Genomic DNA, 19636 nt, shown 5'->3' with positions numbered 1-19636 from the left:
TCAACTGAGCATTATTTGAGGCTAACTCAAGCTGACTAGTCTTGTCTTAAGCATAGGTACGTTTGTCTGCCATTCATAATACCTGCAATGTCAGTTGTTTACTGGGGTTTTGGCTCTCTCCATGGTAGTTCAAAAATATATCGGTGTGTTTTTTCACTGATCTTTAAACCACTGTTAAGATCTTTTTTTGAACTGGAAACTTCTAGACTAATGGCTAATTTCTATCTAATATAGAACAAAACATACCAACTTATTTTAAAATTCTTATTGACAAAATTGGAGAAAAATTTTCTTTGGAAGAAGTATTAGAATTTATGCAGAGTAAAAAGCCATTTTATTTTATAGTGGCTTTATGTTTGGGTCCCCTATTAAAAATGAAACAAAACGCTTAGTCTTCATAGAATTAAGGTCACTAGTTACCCAATTTCTCATTAGTAGGGTAAATTCTTTATGATATAAAATGATCATTTCATATTTTGTTCTTTAGCTGTGTGCAGTTTATAGCCTCCTGACTTTGGCACTTGCAAAGAAAATATTTGCTAAGCCTTGGGTTCCCTGTAAAATATCTGTGCAGAAAAGGAGTTGTATTTAATAATGGCGTAATTATGTTTCCAGAATAACACTTGACTTTCTAATTTTCTACCCCATAAATTTGCTACTAAAAATATATCAAACTTTGCTAGAAAACTACATTTGTTTACATACAGTCATCAGTGAGCTGTATTGTGTTAATGCATGGATATGTCCAGCTGTGAGTGAGCCTGGAATATACTTGTTCTCATTTACTTTCTCAAATACATGATCTATGAAAACATTTTATCATCTGAAAATTATTTGAATTGGATTTTTTTGCCTTTCAAATTCTTTATCTGTATACATGTTTTATTTGTAAAATACCAATATGGTTTTTTTCTTCTTCACTTTAAGAACTCTCAGTTCCCAATGGCCCTGAGGCTCAGACTGTTCATGAAGAAGAGGAGCAAGATGAACAAGGGGAAGGCAGTGAGGATGAATGGGAGCAAGTAGGACCTCGCAACAAATCATCAGTCACTCGACAGGCTGACTTTGTTCAGACTCCAATTACGGATATTTTTGGTGGTCATATAAGGTATAGTATTTTTTTCTAAAAGTTGTTGAGGCCATAGGCTGCTTTGCCTTTACATTTAACGTTTTCCTCTGCTTTGCTTTCTGTATTTTTCACCATTATTGAATAGTTGGATGGAAGAGACTGCTACACAGTTTGTTCAGGCCAGGAGAGGTGAACATTCTACCATGAAGCATTTGTTATGCAAGAGAGAGTTCAGAAGATGGAACAGAATGATCAAAGGATTGATCAATGATCAAATGATTCTATGACTTACTGTAGAGTCTGAATCTTTTTAAGTGTCTTAAAAGAACAGATTGTTTAGAGAACAAAAGCCCTGAATTGCATATAGAGGAGGAGTTGGAAATATGTATGCTTTGCATATTAATGTCTAAGAATTCCAAAGAACTTTACAGCTACCTAATTTTTGTGACCTCTGAGGAGTCTTGACTCATTTTGTAAATAAGGATACTAAGGGGTAGTGAGATTTGCAAAGACTTAAATCTGGTCAGTAAAAGAATGACATAAAATTAAAAATCACAAACTTTTGGTTATTTAGACACTTATGCTTCCCAGAGGCAGGAAGGTTATGTGTAATAGTTAATAAATGTTAAAGGCGAAAGAAGTTTGGAAAAATGTAAATTACTACAAGATGTTACAGGAATGAAAAGAATGTGGGACATTACTTGTATTCAGGTCTGATACCAGATGAAGGCAGAAAGTAGATACTGAAAGAATATTTATTGGAAAGGAAGCCTTATGACTTGTTTGAAGAAATGTGTAATTTAAAATGAAAGCAAGGTAAACACTTGCTAAAAACATATTCCAAAACAAAAATACTAGACTTGAAGAATTATTTTTAAATTGGAGACAGACACTTAATTGCTAGTGTTTGACTCCCTGTGTTGCCAGGTATTCAGTCTAGAGGTGTGAATAATGTGGGCTAGTGCCTTCTGCCTGTGAAATGCACTGAAATTATTCTTCTGGGATTTGAGTCAGACAGCTGGCAAATAAAATGATATTTTCCATAGAAATCGGCAGACAGATGTTTGTACGTATTGATGAAGTTCCACGTTGATGGTATGTTCACATACCCAAGGTATTGTTAATACCCTTAGTATATTTCTCGTGGTCAGGATTGTTTAGATCTTTACATGATTCCATTAGTTTTTAAACTAAGAAGACCAAGAGAACTCTGTCTTCTGCAGAAGTCCACAGAAAATGACATACAGCAAAGGTAATACTGAAAAAAGGCAAAAACTTGCACTGAGCAACAGAACCACAGGGTCCAATCCAACATCTGTTGTCTGCTGTCACCACACCCACTTTATTTAGCCTCCAAACCAGGTCACAGGGTTTACTGCAGAAACAGTATCCCATGTTGTGATGTTGGAAAGCTTCATCCTCTGAAGCTGAGGGTGGAGGTAGGAAGCGTTGAATACAGAATTACCAGTAGAGTTCCACTAAAGGAAAGCATCAGAAATTGGAAAAATCGAATGGAAAAAGCAGCTAGGAAAACATGGTTTGAATTGGCATCTTTTGGCTTGGGAAACTTTAGGCTGTCCTCTCAAGGCTTTAATTGTCTTTTAAATGCCTATTTAGGCATAATTGCTTAAAAAAAACCCCAACAACCCAAAAAGTCTTCCTTAAGCAATGTGAGACTTAAATGTGTAAGTACAAAGATACACAGTTCTATCAGGGTCTGGTTTGTTCATGTGCAGGAGTCCTTTTTGACTTTCAGCTTGTGTGAATTTCAAGTATTTGTTATGCAAGCTAGCTCACAAGCCAGTTAGGAGTCTGCTAAATATTTCCGTAAGTAGTACCAACTTTTCCCTTCAAATGCACTGTTATTTTAGAAGAAAATACATCAATTACGTTGTTGTAGTTTAAGCAGGGTAGCAATGGGCAGTGCCTGTATTCCTGAAAAATTCTTACTGTAGAGTTCTTGCAGGACCTGAGAGTAATTATTCATTGAAAATGATGCATTTTCCCTTGACCAGCTGAAATTTGTAATTATTCTAATAAGTGGTATTGTTACAGAAAATCATAGTCCAGCAAAGGTTTTGCTATCAAATCAATTTCTGCATATCTTTTTGAAGAAAATGTTTTGAAGAAATGTTGCAATTTAAATAATAATAATAATAATAATAATTATTCCTGAATGTTATATTTTCAGAATATTATCCATATCATTAATTGAATCTTTAATACATGGACTTGAAAACTGTTGGGATTTGTTAGCATTTTTCTGTTGATTATTGCACTAAATAATGGTTAGCTTAAAAAGGGTTTGGGAAGTGTATCCAAAAGCAGCAAGACTTAAACAGTGAAGGGTTTGTTTGTTGAAACACTGCACTTGCCATGTGTTGAAGGTTTTGTCCTTAAATATAGCCAAGGAGGAAGTGTTAAACTGAAATAAAGATGCTACTGTTTTTCATACGCTGTCTTTCCTCTAAAGGATATATATTTGCCAATATAAAGATGCATTGGCTTTCTTTTGGTGCTTCAGGGCTTTGCCTGAGTCAAGGGGCTCTTTTGATAGGAGTTTGCAGTACAGGCATTAAACCCATATGTTAACATATTGTACGTGACCTGGAGAAATTTCAGCATGGCTACGTGAATTAATACTATGTTAATTATCTTAATTCAAGCTTTGTAAGGCACTGTGAGAAGCGTAACAATATTGTAAATGAATGATTTCTTTGGCTGTATAAAACCACATTTTTGTAGCATCTGGAGCTTTTTGATGCAAGTACTGCTTTCAAAATAAAATAAAAAAATTCTTGAGCCACGTTTGATGGTTTTAAGTTTTCAGCGAAGTTTAAGAGAAATGAAAATCAGAAAGAGTTCACTTAGTGCAGTGATGTTGTGGCTGAAGAGTGTACTGTCTCGTTGCACAAGACAATGATCACCAAGCCAGGCTACTTAAAGGCTGCAACTGAATACACTTCAAAGAAAAATAAAAACCAAAAAAACAGGAAACATGTTCTCATGCCCTAGGTCGTTACTCCTGCCAGTTTTCCAAACGACTCCAATTTATGTACAAAGGAGTAAATGGACAAAGCCTGGACACAGAAAGTGATGGGAGGAAAAGGAAATGCCAGTCCTTGATGGAGCATAGTTCATACTTCCTATGGCAAGATTTAAGCAAACAATTTAAAATCACTGTGAAATTGGTTTTAATGAAGTGACTACAAAATTTTTGTATTTTTATTGGAGAATCTGGCATCAGTTGTAATTTTTACAGTAGAACATGCAGTTAGATAAGCACTAGTATTTTGCACTTCTAAAGATCTGTTGGAAAACATAATTTCAAAACTCTTAACAAAAAGAGTCCACTGGTGAATCTTTTTAAATGCATTATCAAAAATTTCAGTATTTTTCTTTAAACTTGATGCTTATCCAATAACTGGTTTAGTCCTTGCATGAATAAAACAATTCAAATATTATCCAATTCAGTATGCTCTAAGTGGATGCGAAAAACATTTAACTTGCAGTAAAGTGGATTCAAGTCATTGAAACTTATCCTTAATCTTGTATTTGTGTGTGTTGCTTTGGGTTAAGTATAAATCAAGTTACTAAAGTAGACTTCAGTCCGTTCTTACTTGAAGGTTCTATATTGTTGAAAATGACTCTGCTTTATTACATTTTAACTTTTTTTTGTTTCCATAGATCGGTTGTTTACCAGCAGAGTTCTAAGGAGTCTGCTACACTGCAACCTTTCTTCACCCTGCAACTGGATATCCAGTCAGACAAGATACGCACAGTTCAGGATGCGTTGGAAAGTTTGGTGGCAAGAGAGTCTGTCCAGGGTTATACCACAAAAACCAAGCAAGAGGTGTGTTCTGTTGACCCCTTTTTACAGCCACATACTAAACTTTTTAAAAGGGTTTTTAAACAGCTCTTGCCTTACAAATAGTTACTTGAACACTATTAGTTATGTTAACAGAAGAGGTACTAACCTTTTCAAAGTGTCCTGCAGCGGTAAAATGTATTACACTTGAACACATACACTGAAAGGAAGAGACCTAACTCTTAAACAAAACCATGCCTGTAAATAGGTATGTTTTCTGAGTTGGTGTAGTAATTGGTTGGAGATTTTACTGGAGCGTATATTAAATTAGCAGGGTGAACTGTGGTAATAATACATACTATTATGAGTAAAATAGCTTTTAGCTGATCTTAACATACTGATTCCTGGGGATTGCCAGATGTTCTTAGTTAAAGGAGCGGCTCTTCAGATTATTGTTTGAAAGTACACTCTAGCTTTAAGAAGAAAACTCTTGTAGCGGAACATTTGCATGGTTGTCTGTGTGGCTATCTTCGATGGGTTTTGATTTACACATTTCACTTACAAATCAAAAATGAAAATATTTACTGGTGCTAGGCCCGGTAGAAGTCCATCTAGACCTCACTGAAATATCTGACGATCACTGCCTTTCTCTCTGGATTAATAATCTGAAATCTTTCAGTAGACAGTAACACCTCTGTTCAGTGTCCTTGGCACTATATAGTTGACTGGTTTGCTGTACACAGCCCTAAAAAAACTAACTTGTCAGTAATACTGTATTCAGTTTTAGGTCATCAGTTCAAGAAAAATGTTCTTTGCAGTTGGAGAATATCTGGAAAAGAGCAATCAAAATGAATGTTAGTATAAAATTTCTGATGGAAAAGGAACGAGTGAGGGGGAGGAGCTGTTCAGCATCAAGAAGAAAAAACATGGAAGTAGAGAGATGGAACCAGATGTAAAATTTAATATGTCAAAGGCTGCTCTGAAAAGGAAAAGACTGATTTTTCTCAGTGATCCTCAAGCAGTAAATAGGAATAGGACCTAGACTAGGAATTACCTGCGGTGCTTGTAGAGTTGTCCTCGCTGCTTTAGGAGAAGGTTGGAGAAACACCAGTCAGGACTTACAGAAATCATTATAATTGATTCAGAGGGGATGGAGTGGAGGACCTTTTGATATCTCCAAGCCCTGTGATTCTCTGTCACTTTCAAGTACTAGGACATTTTATGCTGTATTCTTGTGCAGCTCTGCAATTTTTTTTATCTTACTTTTCAAATAATACAATATAATACATAATAGTAGTAATTGCAGTAGAAAAATACTTCATGGGAAGAAAAGCATGCTTTTGGCATTACAGTTTGAGAACTTGTGATATAGGGTAATAAATTAAACTTTTTCCCCACTAAGGTATTGCCTCGCTGCTTATGGTATGCATTAGTAAAACCATCATCTCTCGTGTGCATGGTTTGCTCCGATGGAAGTTTTGTGTGCGCTATTCATAACTTCTTTCAGTAGGCCAAGATGGAAGGAGGCTCTTGAGTTGTAGTTATTCTCTCTGACATTCATTTCTGTATCTGTATGTTTTCTAAATACTCCTAATGAGAATATGGTTAGATGAAGGAAGGATGGAAAGGATTTTCTTTGAAAAGTTAAAGATGGATAGCTGAAATTTGTCTGCCTTGTATGCTCAGTAGGAGTGTTAGAGAACATTTATTTCTCCACTTGTCTTCCATGTGAAAGAAACATTTGCAATGCAAGCTCATCACGATTTACCACATAGATTTTGTTTTGCTAGTCGTTCATTTTTTGGTTTTTACTGCAGATGGTTTTAACTTCTTTACTGACAACCCGGTGCTCAATTACGGGGTTTGGAAGAAATGGGTGTTCAAATTAGGTGCTGGAGGTTTGGTCTGGCTTATATTTTAGAGTCTCAATGGAAATACAAGCATTCACAATGTCTTTTAGATCTTTTTTTAAAAAGTTAAAATAGCCATTCTTGTATTAAAATTGTAGTGAAAACACTGAACATACTGATTGTAGAACAAGCATAGGACTTTGCAGATAGTAATTTTCAGAATGTATTGCGAAGAAGTATTTCATCCCTATTTTACAAAAGGGGAGTTCAGGACTACTGATAAAGATAAAAAATCATATTATTACATTATTAAAAATTATTACTGTCTTCTGATTGTTTTAATCTGGACTGTATTCTTTACAAGTTGTGGGTATAAACAATAGATATGAAAAGAATAATCTTCTAAATATATGTGGATGGTTTCTCTTAAAGTTTGTTTTTTAATAAGTTTGAGCTGATTTTGAATTTTATGTGCATATTAATGTAAACAGGAAACCAGATTTTCATGCAGTATTTAAAATAATTAGGCTTTTTAAATGAAAATAGGTGTTGAAAATGGAGTGGCATTCTTTTGCTGTTTCTGATTTAATTTCACTTGTTTACCAGCATTTGAAGAAAGTTGGTTTGGTCCTTCTGGTCTTGCAGATCAGTTTGTTAAATCCTGAATATTTCAACAGTTAATATGCTTTTTTTTTTAAAGGGCTTAATTTTTATCCTGACTGAATTGATTTTCTTTTCAGTCTCTTATTCCTATTTGCAGACCTGCTCATGTTGTCTAACAAAAGTGAAGACTCTTGAGTAACAAACTAGCCTTACCTCATTTGCTTTTCCAGGTTACCTTCCACATACTCCTGAGAAGGAGTCTTCACATCCCTCGGAGTTCTCGAACTGCTCCTTGAGGATCTTACAAGTATTTTCTTGGGACTCTGACTCATGTTCACTAAACAAACATTTGTGGCACTTTTAGCTGGTAATGTTGCTGCCAGAAATCAGGGCCCCTTCGCACAGTCAGGACAGCAGAACATGTGCTTATTCCTCAGCTGCTGCTCTTCAGTCTGGCACAGTTAACACAAAACTGCTTTGATCTGTGGTTTAAGCTAATATGGAGCTGCGCAGCTGAGGTGCAGGCATCTGTTCGCATACGCCAGCTCAGTTACTGAGGATGGAGAATGGCAACTGCTTAAACCACTGCAGTGATGTCTTCAGCATCCTCTATTCCTGGGCTGGGAGCTGTTAAGTTCTTTTTGCACTGAACTCTGAATTCAAAAACTTCAGATTTGAGATTTAAAAGACTCAATACAGGAAAATCTTGAGATAGTAATAACCGGGTGAATCAAGTGCATGTTTTTTTCTCTCTATAAAGCCTCTCTGGATTTTCTCGCTAAAAGCAGAAGTTGTTCCATGCTGAGATGCATGGAAGATGCATGCTCTCATGAGTTCATGGAAGAATTGTGTGAACCTCATGTTGTCACCTTCACTTTCAGAGTTTGCCTTCTGACTTCTTACTCTGCATGCTGTTTCCTGGAAAGTGAGGAGGTGGGCACCAGCAGGCACTTGTTGCATGGAAAAGAACAGGGTCCTGTTTGGCTTGCTGGTTTTAAAAGAAACTCAAAACAAAACACAAACAACTCCTCTCAGAGCTCAGTGAAGCTGCTGCTTTTGCCAGAGGTTTGATGGGTTTTGCATGCAGACGGTCATATTTTGAACCCTTGAGATACAGGTGAAATTTTACACGGTTTGTAGAGGCTGTTTCTGTTTCAAATGTAGAATTGCTTCTTGTAAAATGGATCAGCTGAGATCCATGAGGAAATCAAGTCCTCTACAAAATCTGCTTGCTTCAGCATCCTAAGAGGTTTTACTTTTTTGTGCTTGGAAAGAGGTAATAGTTTCTATTCCACACTTAGTACGTTTGAGCAGAATGAGGGCCAGTATTGAAAAATAATATGCTGATGATTACAATAAAGAGATTTTTCTCAATAAAAAAATGCAGAAAAACCTAAACCAGTTATTTGGAGAAATGTTTTTATGTCATAATTTCTAGGAAGGCAAAACATTTTTGTTCTGCAATTCTGAGTTCAATTTCAGGTTTTCAGACAGTAACTTTGTGGATTGTTTGGTTATAATTATATAAAAAATCAGTATTTAGTAGAAAACAGTAAGGTTATAACTCATACTTTTCTCTTTGAATTTTCTTCAGAACCTTTTAAAGAACCCAGCATATTGTTTTAGAAAGAAAAATGTTTAATTACCAATCTCCTCCATAACAGCTTGTCATGATGGCTTACTCATTTTTATGTAGCCTACATAACAGCTCACTTTGGTTTTTTGAGGAACTTCTTGAATGACAAATATTTTCTGGTTAATGAGAAAAAATTTTTGAAATGTTGCAGTACTGATCTCTTAATACATTAATTATTGTTATCCTCCCTGTGAATAGGTCTGTATTTTAATGATACCTTGTGAGAAGGTGTTTTTCAGCAGTGTTTTAGGATTCTTTTGGTGAGAAGCAGGGAATAAAAATAGTACTAGTTAAAACTGCAGGAGTCTGGTGTAGAAACTAGTATTTCAGTGGGGAATCACGAGGTGTGCTCAGGATGCTCTTTAAAGGACACAGCATTCAAACTTTTCAGCAAAGTAGTTGTAATACTGCTTTTCCATTTCAATCAGTGTTTCTGGAGCATTCAATGGAAATTCTCAAGATAAATGTAGATTTAGGTGCTTACATCAAAATCTTTTATTTTAATAGTTTGCCTTTGTTTTATAGAGATTCTTTTTTGATTATAATTAATTTACCTATTGAAAATTAAGATATGATTCAGATTAGTTCTTATTTTTCCTTCTATTCAGCTTTTTGTAAAAAGGTGTCTGCTCTTAAACATGAAAACTTTTGCCTCGCGTACTGAGGTGTGGTGCTGTTGTCTTCTACAGTTCAGAGTTCTCTGAATTCAACATATGTTACAAGTTATTGACCTTCGATTAGAGTACAATAGCTTGCTAAGAATTATTAGTCACTAAACTGTCATGAGGAGTTTCTCCTGAGGGATCTCCAGCAAGCTCTTTTTAGTACAAATATCTCTGCTCATTCTAACACGTTGCGTTCTACTAAAAGGTATTGGGGTTCTCCTTTAAGACAACACTTTGGTTGAAGACCCAGTCTGCTATAAGTCATAAACTGCAGTGTTTATCGTAGATTAATATTAATTTAAAAAAAAATCTGTGTTTTTCTGCTAGCTTATGTAAAATTAAATACTTATTCCTCTTTTAAAGGAGTAATTTTGAGCAGTTAACAAAAACCAACAGTTTTTCTTCATCTTTGTTCTATGTATGTTTTAGGTGGAGATCAGTCGAAGAGTGACGCTAGAAGAACTCCCCCCTGTTCTTGTTTTACACCTCAAGCGGTTTGTGTATGAGAAAACTGGTGGATGTCAGAAGCTTATCAAGAATATTGAGTATCCTGTTGATCTGGAAATTAGTAAAGGTAAAGATTTTTGAACAGAATTTTGTCCTCTTTAGGGAAAAGGTAATGTTGTGTTTCCTAGGGATATCTGTTTGTGTTTTTCAGTTTTCTTCCTTACTCCCAGCTTTGTGCACAAGATTTCTTCTCCATTGTTGTCTAGAAACTTAGTAATTTGGATGAACATTTTGTATGGGGTGTGGTGTGGTGGTTCTTGTTTTGTGTGGGGTTTTGGGGGGGTTGGTTGGTTTGTTTTTTCGGGGGGTGGTGTTTTTTCCCCATAAAAAGAATATATTTAGGTTTCTGGGTTCAGTCTTGTGCCTGTATGTAAGTTTGGGCATCCATTTGGCAAAGAACGTTATGGCGAAAGATCTTAAAAGCTGTGGTACATCCTGGATGTTGGGTTGGCCAAGTAAGAGCTTCCTGCAGGTTTAAGGAGTAAGGTTATAGACTGCTGAGGACAAATATTGGAATTTATCCTGTTGAATGAGGGGTATGTCCCTATACAAGGCTGTTGCCAAGTAATACTACATATTTTTATGTCAGATTTCATTCAGAGAAGTGGCAAATTATTGTAATAAATAGTGGCTGATTAAAGGAAACTTGTTTTACAGAAAATGCAACCTTAAGGCAGACACGTAAGCTGGAGTTCAGAGGTTAAGCAACAAAGTTCGTTCTTTTAACAAATGTCTTAAGAGATACCAATTTTACAAAGTGTGAAAACTTTCATATAATCCAGCATCTGAAGCTTGCCAAATTAAATGCATTTTGTTTTGATCAGACAAATTGACTGTTACCCAGCCAGTAGTTCAAATAGGAAAAAAAGAAGTAAAAATAATGATTACTCATGTCTCAGGTGAAACGCATGCTTTGTCAGACAGTACACTTTTATTTTACTTGATATTTTATTTTAAAAATTCTTTAAAGAATGGGTATTCGTAGAACTAGTTCAGTTTGCCTTGATTGACAAAACTGGTTGTAATATGGCTTGGAATCTGAAATTGATTTTTGTCATTCTCTATGACAGCAGGAATGCAAGGAAAAGAAATGAATGGTCTGATCTCTTCACCCCCTTTTTCAGTTTTTTTTTGTGGTAGTTTTAAACCTTCTGTAAACGTTAGTGTCAGCAAACTGAGTATTAGAACCTTGACCATTCTTTAAAGGCTGCAGAAGACAACTAATCTATGGTAGTGTTGGTTTCTCTTAGAAATAACTGATCCCTTTGAAATGGCATTTTAAAATTGCTAACTATTGCCTTTGTGACTTTTTTTTTTTCCTCCTCCAGAGCTACTATCTCCTGGTGTGAAAAGTAAAATTTTTAAAGGCCAAAGAACCTACCGGCTCTTTGCAGGTATTTTATCTATATGCCTCTAGTCCCTGTATTGCAAATACAAATTCTGCATATAGAATTCTAGAAACACTGGAGTTTCCTGGATTATATAAAATATTTTTCTTTAAAATTACACTGAAGTAACTTGTGGGTGTCAGGTTCTTATATTTAGTGGTTTCTTGCGTATACACATATATTGCTATATCTTTATTTAAATATCTGACTGATCCAGCTTGAAGCTCGTGCAAAAACGGAGTTTTGTAACAGATCCACCCTGAAAAATATCAGAAGCTGAAATACAGCTGTAATACAACTATGCCTAAAATACACCACATATTCTCAGAATAACGTTTCAAATGTCTTTTGAAATGGCTGTTTAAATGCTGGCTTTGCATCCCTTTGAACCCTCAAGATGAGTATTGCTGGCAGGGTATGAATAGCATGTTGTAGGTGGAAAAGTTTAACTTGGAGACGATGATTTTTGTGTGAGGAAGCGGTGTTTTTAAGAGTGTCTGCGATGTATATGAAATACCTAAATTGGTAGTTAAGATTGGAAGTTCGTGTAAGAATTCAGAAACCGCATTTTGATATTGAACAAAACAGTCTCTGGGCAGTAATGAATTTCCTGAAGTTTAAAACTCCTACACAGTTTACGATTTGCACCTGCTTATTTGTGTTGGCGTCAGGAGAACATAATAAACTGGAGAACCAGAGGTCTTAACTTCTACGTCGCCAAATCTGTGCCAGTACTGGTGGCCTTATGTGACTTGGTGGTTTGGATTCAGTTTTGTGACCGCTGAGGTTACAGAAGGAAATAACATACCTGTCTCTTGTGGAAATTCAGGACTGTTTCTGGCAGTGTAAATTTTTTTTTTTTATTGATAGTGGTTTTCATGGGACAAGTTTAGACAGTGTACTTAAGGTGGCTTGAAGAAGATGTGTTACCGCTGTAATTTTTTCTAACTCCTATGGAAAAGTACAATACCTCAGCAGTCTTCTGTCAGTCTAGGACTTCTCATCCACAGAAACTGAGCTTGTTAGATGAATTTTAAATTACTAAAATAAGCTTTTGAAGAATTACATTTCAGGTATCATCCAGGGTTTGCCTAATGATCTAAGAAGAAATTTTAGAACATCAATAATTCAAGTTTAAGCTACTGCAAAAAAATTGTTTCCTAAATTCCCCTAAATGTATAGATGTAGGATATTCTGCCTTTTTGCTTTGCTTAAGTTGAGTTATTCTGAAATGTTTATTTTCATAGAAGTGTGAAGAAAATCTGAGTTAGCTTGAAGTGTGACTCTAGTCTGAAAGAGTGTAAACAGTTTCATAATTATATACTTCTGCTCTTGTGTCAAATACAGTAGTTCCTTCTGTTTTTTATTTGTTCTTGTTAAGTGTATGGTTAGGGCTCATGTTTTTAGAAGAAGTTAAATGCAGTTTCTTACGTGCATCATTAGAATTACATGCATAAAGATCTATTCCATTTGGAGGCAGTTGCCACACCTAGCACTGAGAGCTCAGCATTAAGCTTTGGGTTTGGTTTCTGCAAGGAGAGCTGAGACGCCTTTTCTGCAGAACGCTTCTGGCAATGGAGATAACTGAGGAAAGAAGCCAGTTTGATTGTGTCTTGGAAGTAGCAGTATTAGCGGTTGATCAGAGGTGTTCAGTTCACAATTTTGTTAAGGAGGTTACTGAGAACTAATAAATGTGAAACTTGTAGATTGGTATTTCAATAGAACCTGTTCTCAGAATAAAATTGCAGTTAAGACAAAACAAAAAGGTCAGAGGGGGAATAACTGGCTTACATTTGTAATCAATGCTGTTTGAAAAGTGTTCTGTTGTACTGGGTTGCTTAATGTCATCTCATTTTTGTCTTCAAATTTAGGTTTTTTTGCATGAAGGAAAGTTTTATGATTTTTTGCCTCATAGAATACTCCATAGTCTTGACTGATTTTTTTTTTTTAATAGACTACTACATAGTTTTATCTGACTTTTTTTTTTTCTTTTTTTACAAATAATTTCAATAACATACTGTTGTCGTCGGCAGACAGAGCGAATGTGTAGCTTACAATATCTCGCTAAGTGTGGCAGTACCTGTTGGAAGCTCTGAAGGGTGTGCTGCACTGTTGCAGATGGCCTTTGTGAGGCAAATCCTTCCCAGAAAATCCTCTAGGAATTTATAAAAAGCAATTTGATGCTTTTGATTCTTAATTTACTTACACCTCCTTTTTAGAATCATAAGATTTGGTATGCTGGAGAAACTTTACTAATATTACACAGCATCAAATGTAAGCAGGCACTAAACACTTAAAGATTCTTGCTTAAGCCAGATCATATCAACTGGCTAAACCATGAGTATGCTATGAAGAAAGCAGTATGTGACATTTTTTCTTTATTTACTTTTTCAGTGGATATTTATCTACGTATAGTGTATATGTGCATCATGAATTTCTCTTTGCAGTTGTCTATCATCATGGAAACAGCGCAACTGGTGGCCATTACACTACGGACGTCTTCCAAATTGGTCTAAATGGCTGGTTACGCATTGATGACCAGGCAGTCAAAGTGATAAATCAGTACCAGGTGGTGAAGCCGTCTGCAGAACGCACAGCCTACCTCCTGTACTACCGCCGAGTTGACCTGCTGTGAAACTTTCTCCTTTTACGCTGTGTGTGCAAGATACCTGCTTTGTAGAACGCCAACTATCACTAACTTTTTTCTCCTGTAAATGCTCTTTTGAGTGAATCTTTTTTCTTTTTTGTTCTTTTTTTTTTTTTCCCTTGCAACTATGGGATAGAGTGATAATGGAAACTACCTTGGGTTTGTGCACAACATAGTTTGTGTTGACTTTTGACTTTGCAGAATGAAGTCACTTGGCTGAAAGACTCAGTCTCATGAATCACAAAAATACAAAAAAAAAATTAATCTGAGTTAATGCTGAATCCTAAGATAATAAAAGGGGATTTGCATTTGATTCCCACTTTCTAATTGCGTAGTAGAAGAAAACCCTGCACCAGCAACAGAACTTGTAGATTTCTGTGAAAATGTTTTATCTTTACTTAAGTAAAAAAATAAAAAAATAAAAAAAATAAAAAGTGCTCTCTGCTTCCCCAATAGTTTTTGATAAGTGGTAAAATATGAGCCGATGTGTATGAGATGGAAATGGTCCTGCGTGCTTCAAAAAATGTACAAACGTACAAATTGCAGAGTTGCTGGTTCCTAATAGGAAGACACATTTTAATAATTGTGCGATGAGAAACTGCTTAAGTACACATTGCAGATCAAATATTTGGAGTTAAGATGTTAGTCTATATAGATGGGTGATTGTAACTTTATTGCTATTAAGAAATTTCAAACTGCATTTATGCTTCTGTGTACATGAAATTAAAAAAATGGGCAAAATAATTAAGATTGATATTTCTTTAAGTCTGCTTTGTTTAATTTTGCTGTCTGCTCTCCTATAATGTTGAGTTCCTAATTGTACACAGTTTAGTGATATCTAGAAGTATAAAGTTGTCGCCCATCAATAAAAGTCACAAAGTTGGTTTAAGGTGTGTGTGTGTGTGGGATTTGTTTTTCCTCCAGTGTCAGTTCTACCCTTGAAAACTCAAAAAATTGCTATGTAGCACTTTCACAAGGTGTACATAGCGTTCCCCAGATGAAGGGCAGATGATTTTGTCTTTTACAACTTCTTGAAACTTCAGAAATGTTCCCATTAGGCGCTGAGCTGGAACTGAACTTGGAGAGGAGAGGGGGAACGGGAGAGGAGACCAGTCGGCCCAGAACAGCTACAAGTCTGACGCAGGGCCCGCACCCGGGACGTGGTGGTCCCAGGGCTGAATACTCCTTGGCCAGAAGAGGGAATTGGTTCTCTTCTGTATCCTACCTGAAAGCCTTGCACGGTTCTTTTGGAGGTAGCTGTTGGTTTGTTTACCTTTGCCTAAAATATTCCCTTCTTTAGCCAGTTGACATTTTCATTGAAAACTTTGGTAAAAATGTTGCCTTGATCAGCTTCCTGTTGCGTTCCCTGCTGCTGAACGTGATTAAAAAAAAAAAAAAAATCTATATATTGTTTAATCCTTCATTTGATGATAGTGGTGTTACCTGCTTACTGCATCATTGAAAAAGTGTTAACAATTGTAGCCAGTGAAACAGGGCTAATTTTAACAGGGATTGTCAATAAAAGGTTAAACTGCCAATACTCTGACCAAATACTGTTCGCTTTTGAAGGTGACATTTAGGAAAAAAAAAAGTTATTTTCCGCAAAGCTGTGGAAATAAAATTAGCTGCATAATTTTACAGGTACTGTGTTCCAATAAATTCCTTCAGCATTTCTTTAAACTGCTGATTTCGTTTTACTTTGAATGGCCTGTCTGTCCAGTAGATGGGCACAGGTCTTTGGTGAGAAGCAGTGTTAGCTTTTTCAAGAGAAGGAAGCAGCCCTGTAAATGCCTTTAGGTTTCAGCATGTGCCCATTGACACGCTCTTGCGTGTTTTGCCCAAGTCAAACAGCAATTGGTCACTTTACAGAAGAGGGGAAGGTTGTTCATGGCTCGTTCTTGGAGGGAGTTAGAGGTGGAGGTGTTAAATCATGGCTGTAGTTTGCGTGATTTCATTGTGTAGGGCAGTCGTGGTGGATGTGCGGCTCCTGTAGCGGAAACAAAATTCCTGGACTTGCCCAGGTGTTGGTTGGGCAGTAAGGCTTGCTGAAGAAAGCCCTCCTGATTTGCCTTCTGACTTTTCTTCCCTCTCATCAGACGATGGAGAACTTGGGACTTTCCTGCCTGTGAATCACTGCTGGTGATGTTGTTCTGGGTCAGGAATGAGCGTCCAGCCCCGTGGCCAGGGCGAGGCTGTTTGCGATGGTCCTCTTCTCCCTGCTCAAAGTTGGGTGATCTTCGAATGGATCATCTTGTTTCTTTCTTGAATTATTAGGCCATGTTAACTTTATGTCACTACCGCAATCCCGATGCTGAGAAAATTTTATGGTTTTTCGTCAGTTGGATATCCAAACCTATAGTTATCTTTTCATTGATCAGCAAATTTTGGTAGTATTTTCTGATCTGAAGGTTGTGACTGAGACACTGTTCTTGATTTTGGCGACATTCCACCAACTCCGTAACAGTTTTCCGTCCAAAGCTTGGTTTGATTTTGGCCAGTTGCAGGGAAAATCTCAGCTCCTGGCTGCTCACTGGGCACGGTGCCCCAAAGCTGGGGCTACCGAGGCAGTGTGCCGGGGGCTGCCAAAGGGCTGGGGCTTCCAGGGTTTCCCAATGCAGGGCTGCCCATGATGGGAACTGCCCCAGAGCCGCTGCTGGTGAGACATTGGTTCTGCTTTGAATTTGAAATCTGGGGGAAGTGGGTTGGGGGGTACGGGGGTGTTCCAAATAGGAAAGAAATGAGGTTTTGAAATTGCTGTTCTGCACTGGTTATTATTCATGTCCTGTTTCTGCACCCTGGTTGAAATAGTTTTCTGTACTGCAGAAATCCTTTTTTTTTTTTTTTTTTTTTTTTTTCCCCTCTTGTGGCTGTGTTGAGTATTTACCTGTATCTCCAGTGGATTGTGAAAAGGTACCTTTCTGGTAGTGTAGGCGTACCAGAATAGTCCAGATAAAATTACAGGTGGTCAGTAATTAATATATTACTCGATATCAGGTCCTTGCAGTTAACTTTGGTTTTGACTGGACAAGATGGTTGGCTGGTGAGTTTTGACCCATGTTACTCAAAAACTACAGGTTGGAGTTTGCAGGTAGGACAACGGGTATATTTAGTAGAAACAAATTGCACCCCGTGTTGTTGGTCTACTCTTGCACTAACAGGACTCCCGATGGTGAGAGATTTCCTAGCACAAAGCTTTTACTGTTTACAGATGTCTTAACCAGTTGTGGATGGGTTTGTCATACAGGTGTATTAAAAATACAGCTATAATAACAATTTTCTTTTTTATTTAGGGGGGCTGGTTGCTGTTTGCAAGCAGCAAGGCTTTCCCAGGACTTGGGAATGTACATTGAAATTAAGTTCAAGGTTTTGCTCTCTGAAGTCCTGCATTTTGTTATCTTTTGGGAAGGAAATGCTGTATTAGTCTCAGTCTTCCCATGAATAACGAAACGAGTCTTCTTGCTTATAGGTGACTCATCAACCTCAGAAACCACTGTTCAACCTGGAGTGGACCCCTCTTTGTGATGAGTGGTTTCGAGTGGAGTCCAGCACAGCAGAAATAGCTTAAAAAGGGTAAAGTGAAGAAGAGGGGAGGAAGAAATGAAGACTAGGATGAAAAAGAACGAACTGGTGTACAATTAATGAGATTTTAGTAGTATTTCATTGAGCTGTGCTTGTGCATCTGCTGAGGTTTGCTTAGAGTTGCTGCATATACGATGGATTAATATTACAGTATTTAAATTACAGTTTAATCACCTAATATAGATTTGCCTAATACATGCTTGGTCCTGAGAACATCCTGTTTGATATTTTTTGCTATCAGGAGGTTTTTGGTGTTGAACAGCGCTGTGTTCCTTTGCAGCTGTGGGAGCTCCAGGGGCTTCTCTCATGTCCTGTGCACTATCCCCTCGGGTAAAAGAATAGAAAATGAATTTATACCACAACTCAAGTTCTGGTATACAACCTAGACCTTTCCTGTTCATAAAAGACTTGTATAGACCTGTTGTCTTCTCTGATCCTGACAACTTTTATAAAAGAGGAGCTCCTGCTGCAAAAATGCAATTCACTCTGTATATTCAGTTCTACATTTCACTTAACACGAACAGGTTACAAGTGTTACTAATTATTTTAAAGAAATGGCAATGAGTAATTGCCAGTTTAAAAAGCAAGTGTTGAAATCCTCTCTTAGTATGAAATGGAAGTTGTTCAGATGGTATTAATTTTTTGATTTTTCACTAAGGATATTACAAATGCACTTGTTGCTAAAATCTGTCTTCTGCAGTTTATTACTCAAAGGAAGAAAAAGACTAAAAAAGTATGTGGCAACAGTCTGATGTGAACACATAACCACAATTTTTATTTTCTATATTAAACTCCTCCCATTGTTGCAAAACAAGGATTTTTCAGCCTTTTGATTATTTGATTTGTCTGTGAGGGATTATGTAAAAAAAAAAAAACCAACCCAAGCCAACACCCAAGACATGCTCCCCCCCCCCCAATACACCAATCTGGTGGTTGTTTACTGATGTTTAAACCAGGTTTTAAGAAATGGTTTTTTGAAAAATGCACATTAAGACCTCACGTTTTCAAAACTGGAAACTTTGGATGTGCAAATCCAAAAGGCTGTTAGAAAAATCTTACGCCACGAGCCAGGTCTGCATGGGGGATGATTTGATGGGGTGAGGGACGAAAGATTATCAAAAGCACAGGGTGCTTGAGGGTATGGGGAGATCGTGTGGTTTTTAATTAAGAAACTGTACTGTTTTCCACAATATCCCCCTGAGATGCTGTCACTCCCGAGGCGGGATGGGCTGCAGCAGAGGGCAGTGGTGGCACACACGACTTTCGTGGTGTTCCAGCTCTCAAGCTGCTGCCAAAATTGCTGCCCAGACTTCAGGGAGCTCCCGGGCTGTCGACAAGGGGTTTATCTTCATAAATCTGGTGTAAATCTCTCTCTTGTTTTGAATAGGAATGAAGCGTACGCCTTCGACATGCACTGGGTGTTCCCAAGATGTTTGGGGATTCGTGCAACTGTGGGTTTTATTCCAGGCTATTTCTAATGACCCAAAGGGGTTTGGAAAGAATTTGTATTAGCAAATCACCAGATGTAATGGCTACGGAGCTTGTGATTGCAATTCACCTTCTCTCTTTGGGAGTAAAGTCTCCAAAAACGAACGTTGGGTTAATATTTCTTAACTGTTTCAGTCTGCGGATCCGTACTCGTTACTTTAGTATTAAAACAGCGTGTTTCAACATCTCTCACTGCAGATGTAACCAGGAAATGTGGTGAGCTGCAATAACAAGGTGAGGTGTTTTGTAGTTTTTAGTTCACGTTTTGCTTGTACTCAGTGCGGTCAGCGGTGCCCCCAAAATTTTCTGAAATGGCTGCTGCTTGTGTGCTTATTTCCTTGTCTTACCTCAATTTTTACCTGGGCACTGATGAACCAGCACAGGCTTTGGGAAGTT

General features: G+C 37.1%; 1 protein-coding gene across 1 annotated transcript in view; it reads left to right on the top strand.

The window, feature by feature from the left end:
• The window catches only part of USP10 (ubiquitin specific peptidase 10), a 56334-nt gene extending 41272 nt beyond the window's left edge, over positions 1-15062 (top strand). The window contains exons 10-14 of the mRNA XM_052796267.1: positions 928-1108; positions 4757-4922; positions 10061-10205; positions 11467-11532; positions 13974-15062. Of these exons, the coding sequence (XP_052652227.1) occupies positions 928-1108; positions 4757-4922; positions 10061-10205; positions 11467-11532; positions 13974-14161 (746 nt within the window). The 3' untranslated portion in view covers positions 14162-15062. The remainder of the gene's footprint in view (positions 1-927; positions 1109-4756; positions 4923-10060; positions 10206-11466; positions 11533-13973) is intronic.
• Positions 15063-19636: the final 4574 nt, after the last annotated feature.

Source organism: Harpia harpyja, chromosome 9, assembly GCF_026419915.1.
Source record: "Harpia harpyja isolate bHarHar1 chromosome 9, bHarHar1 primary haplotype, whole genome shotgun sequence".
Taxonomy (NCBI): domain Eukaryota; kingdom Metazoa; phylum Chordata; class Aves; order Accipitriformes; family Accipitridae; genus Harpia; species Harpia harpyja.
The sequence above is the reverse complement of the archived record's forward strand: the minus strand, read 5'-3'. Positions and strand labels throughout refer to the sequence as shown.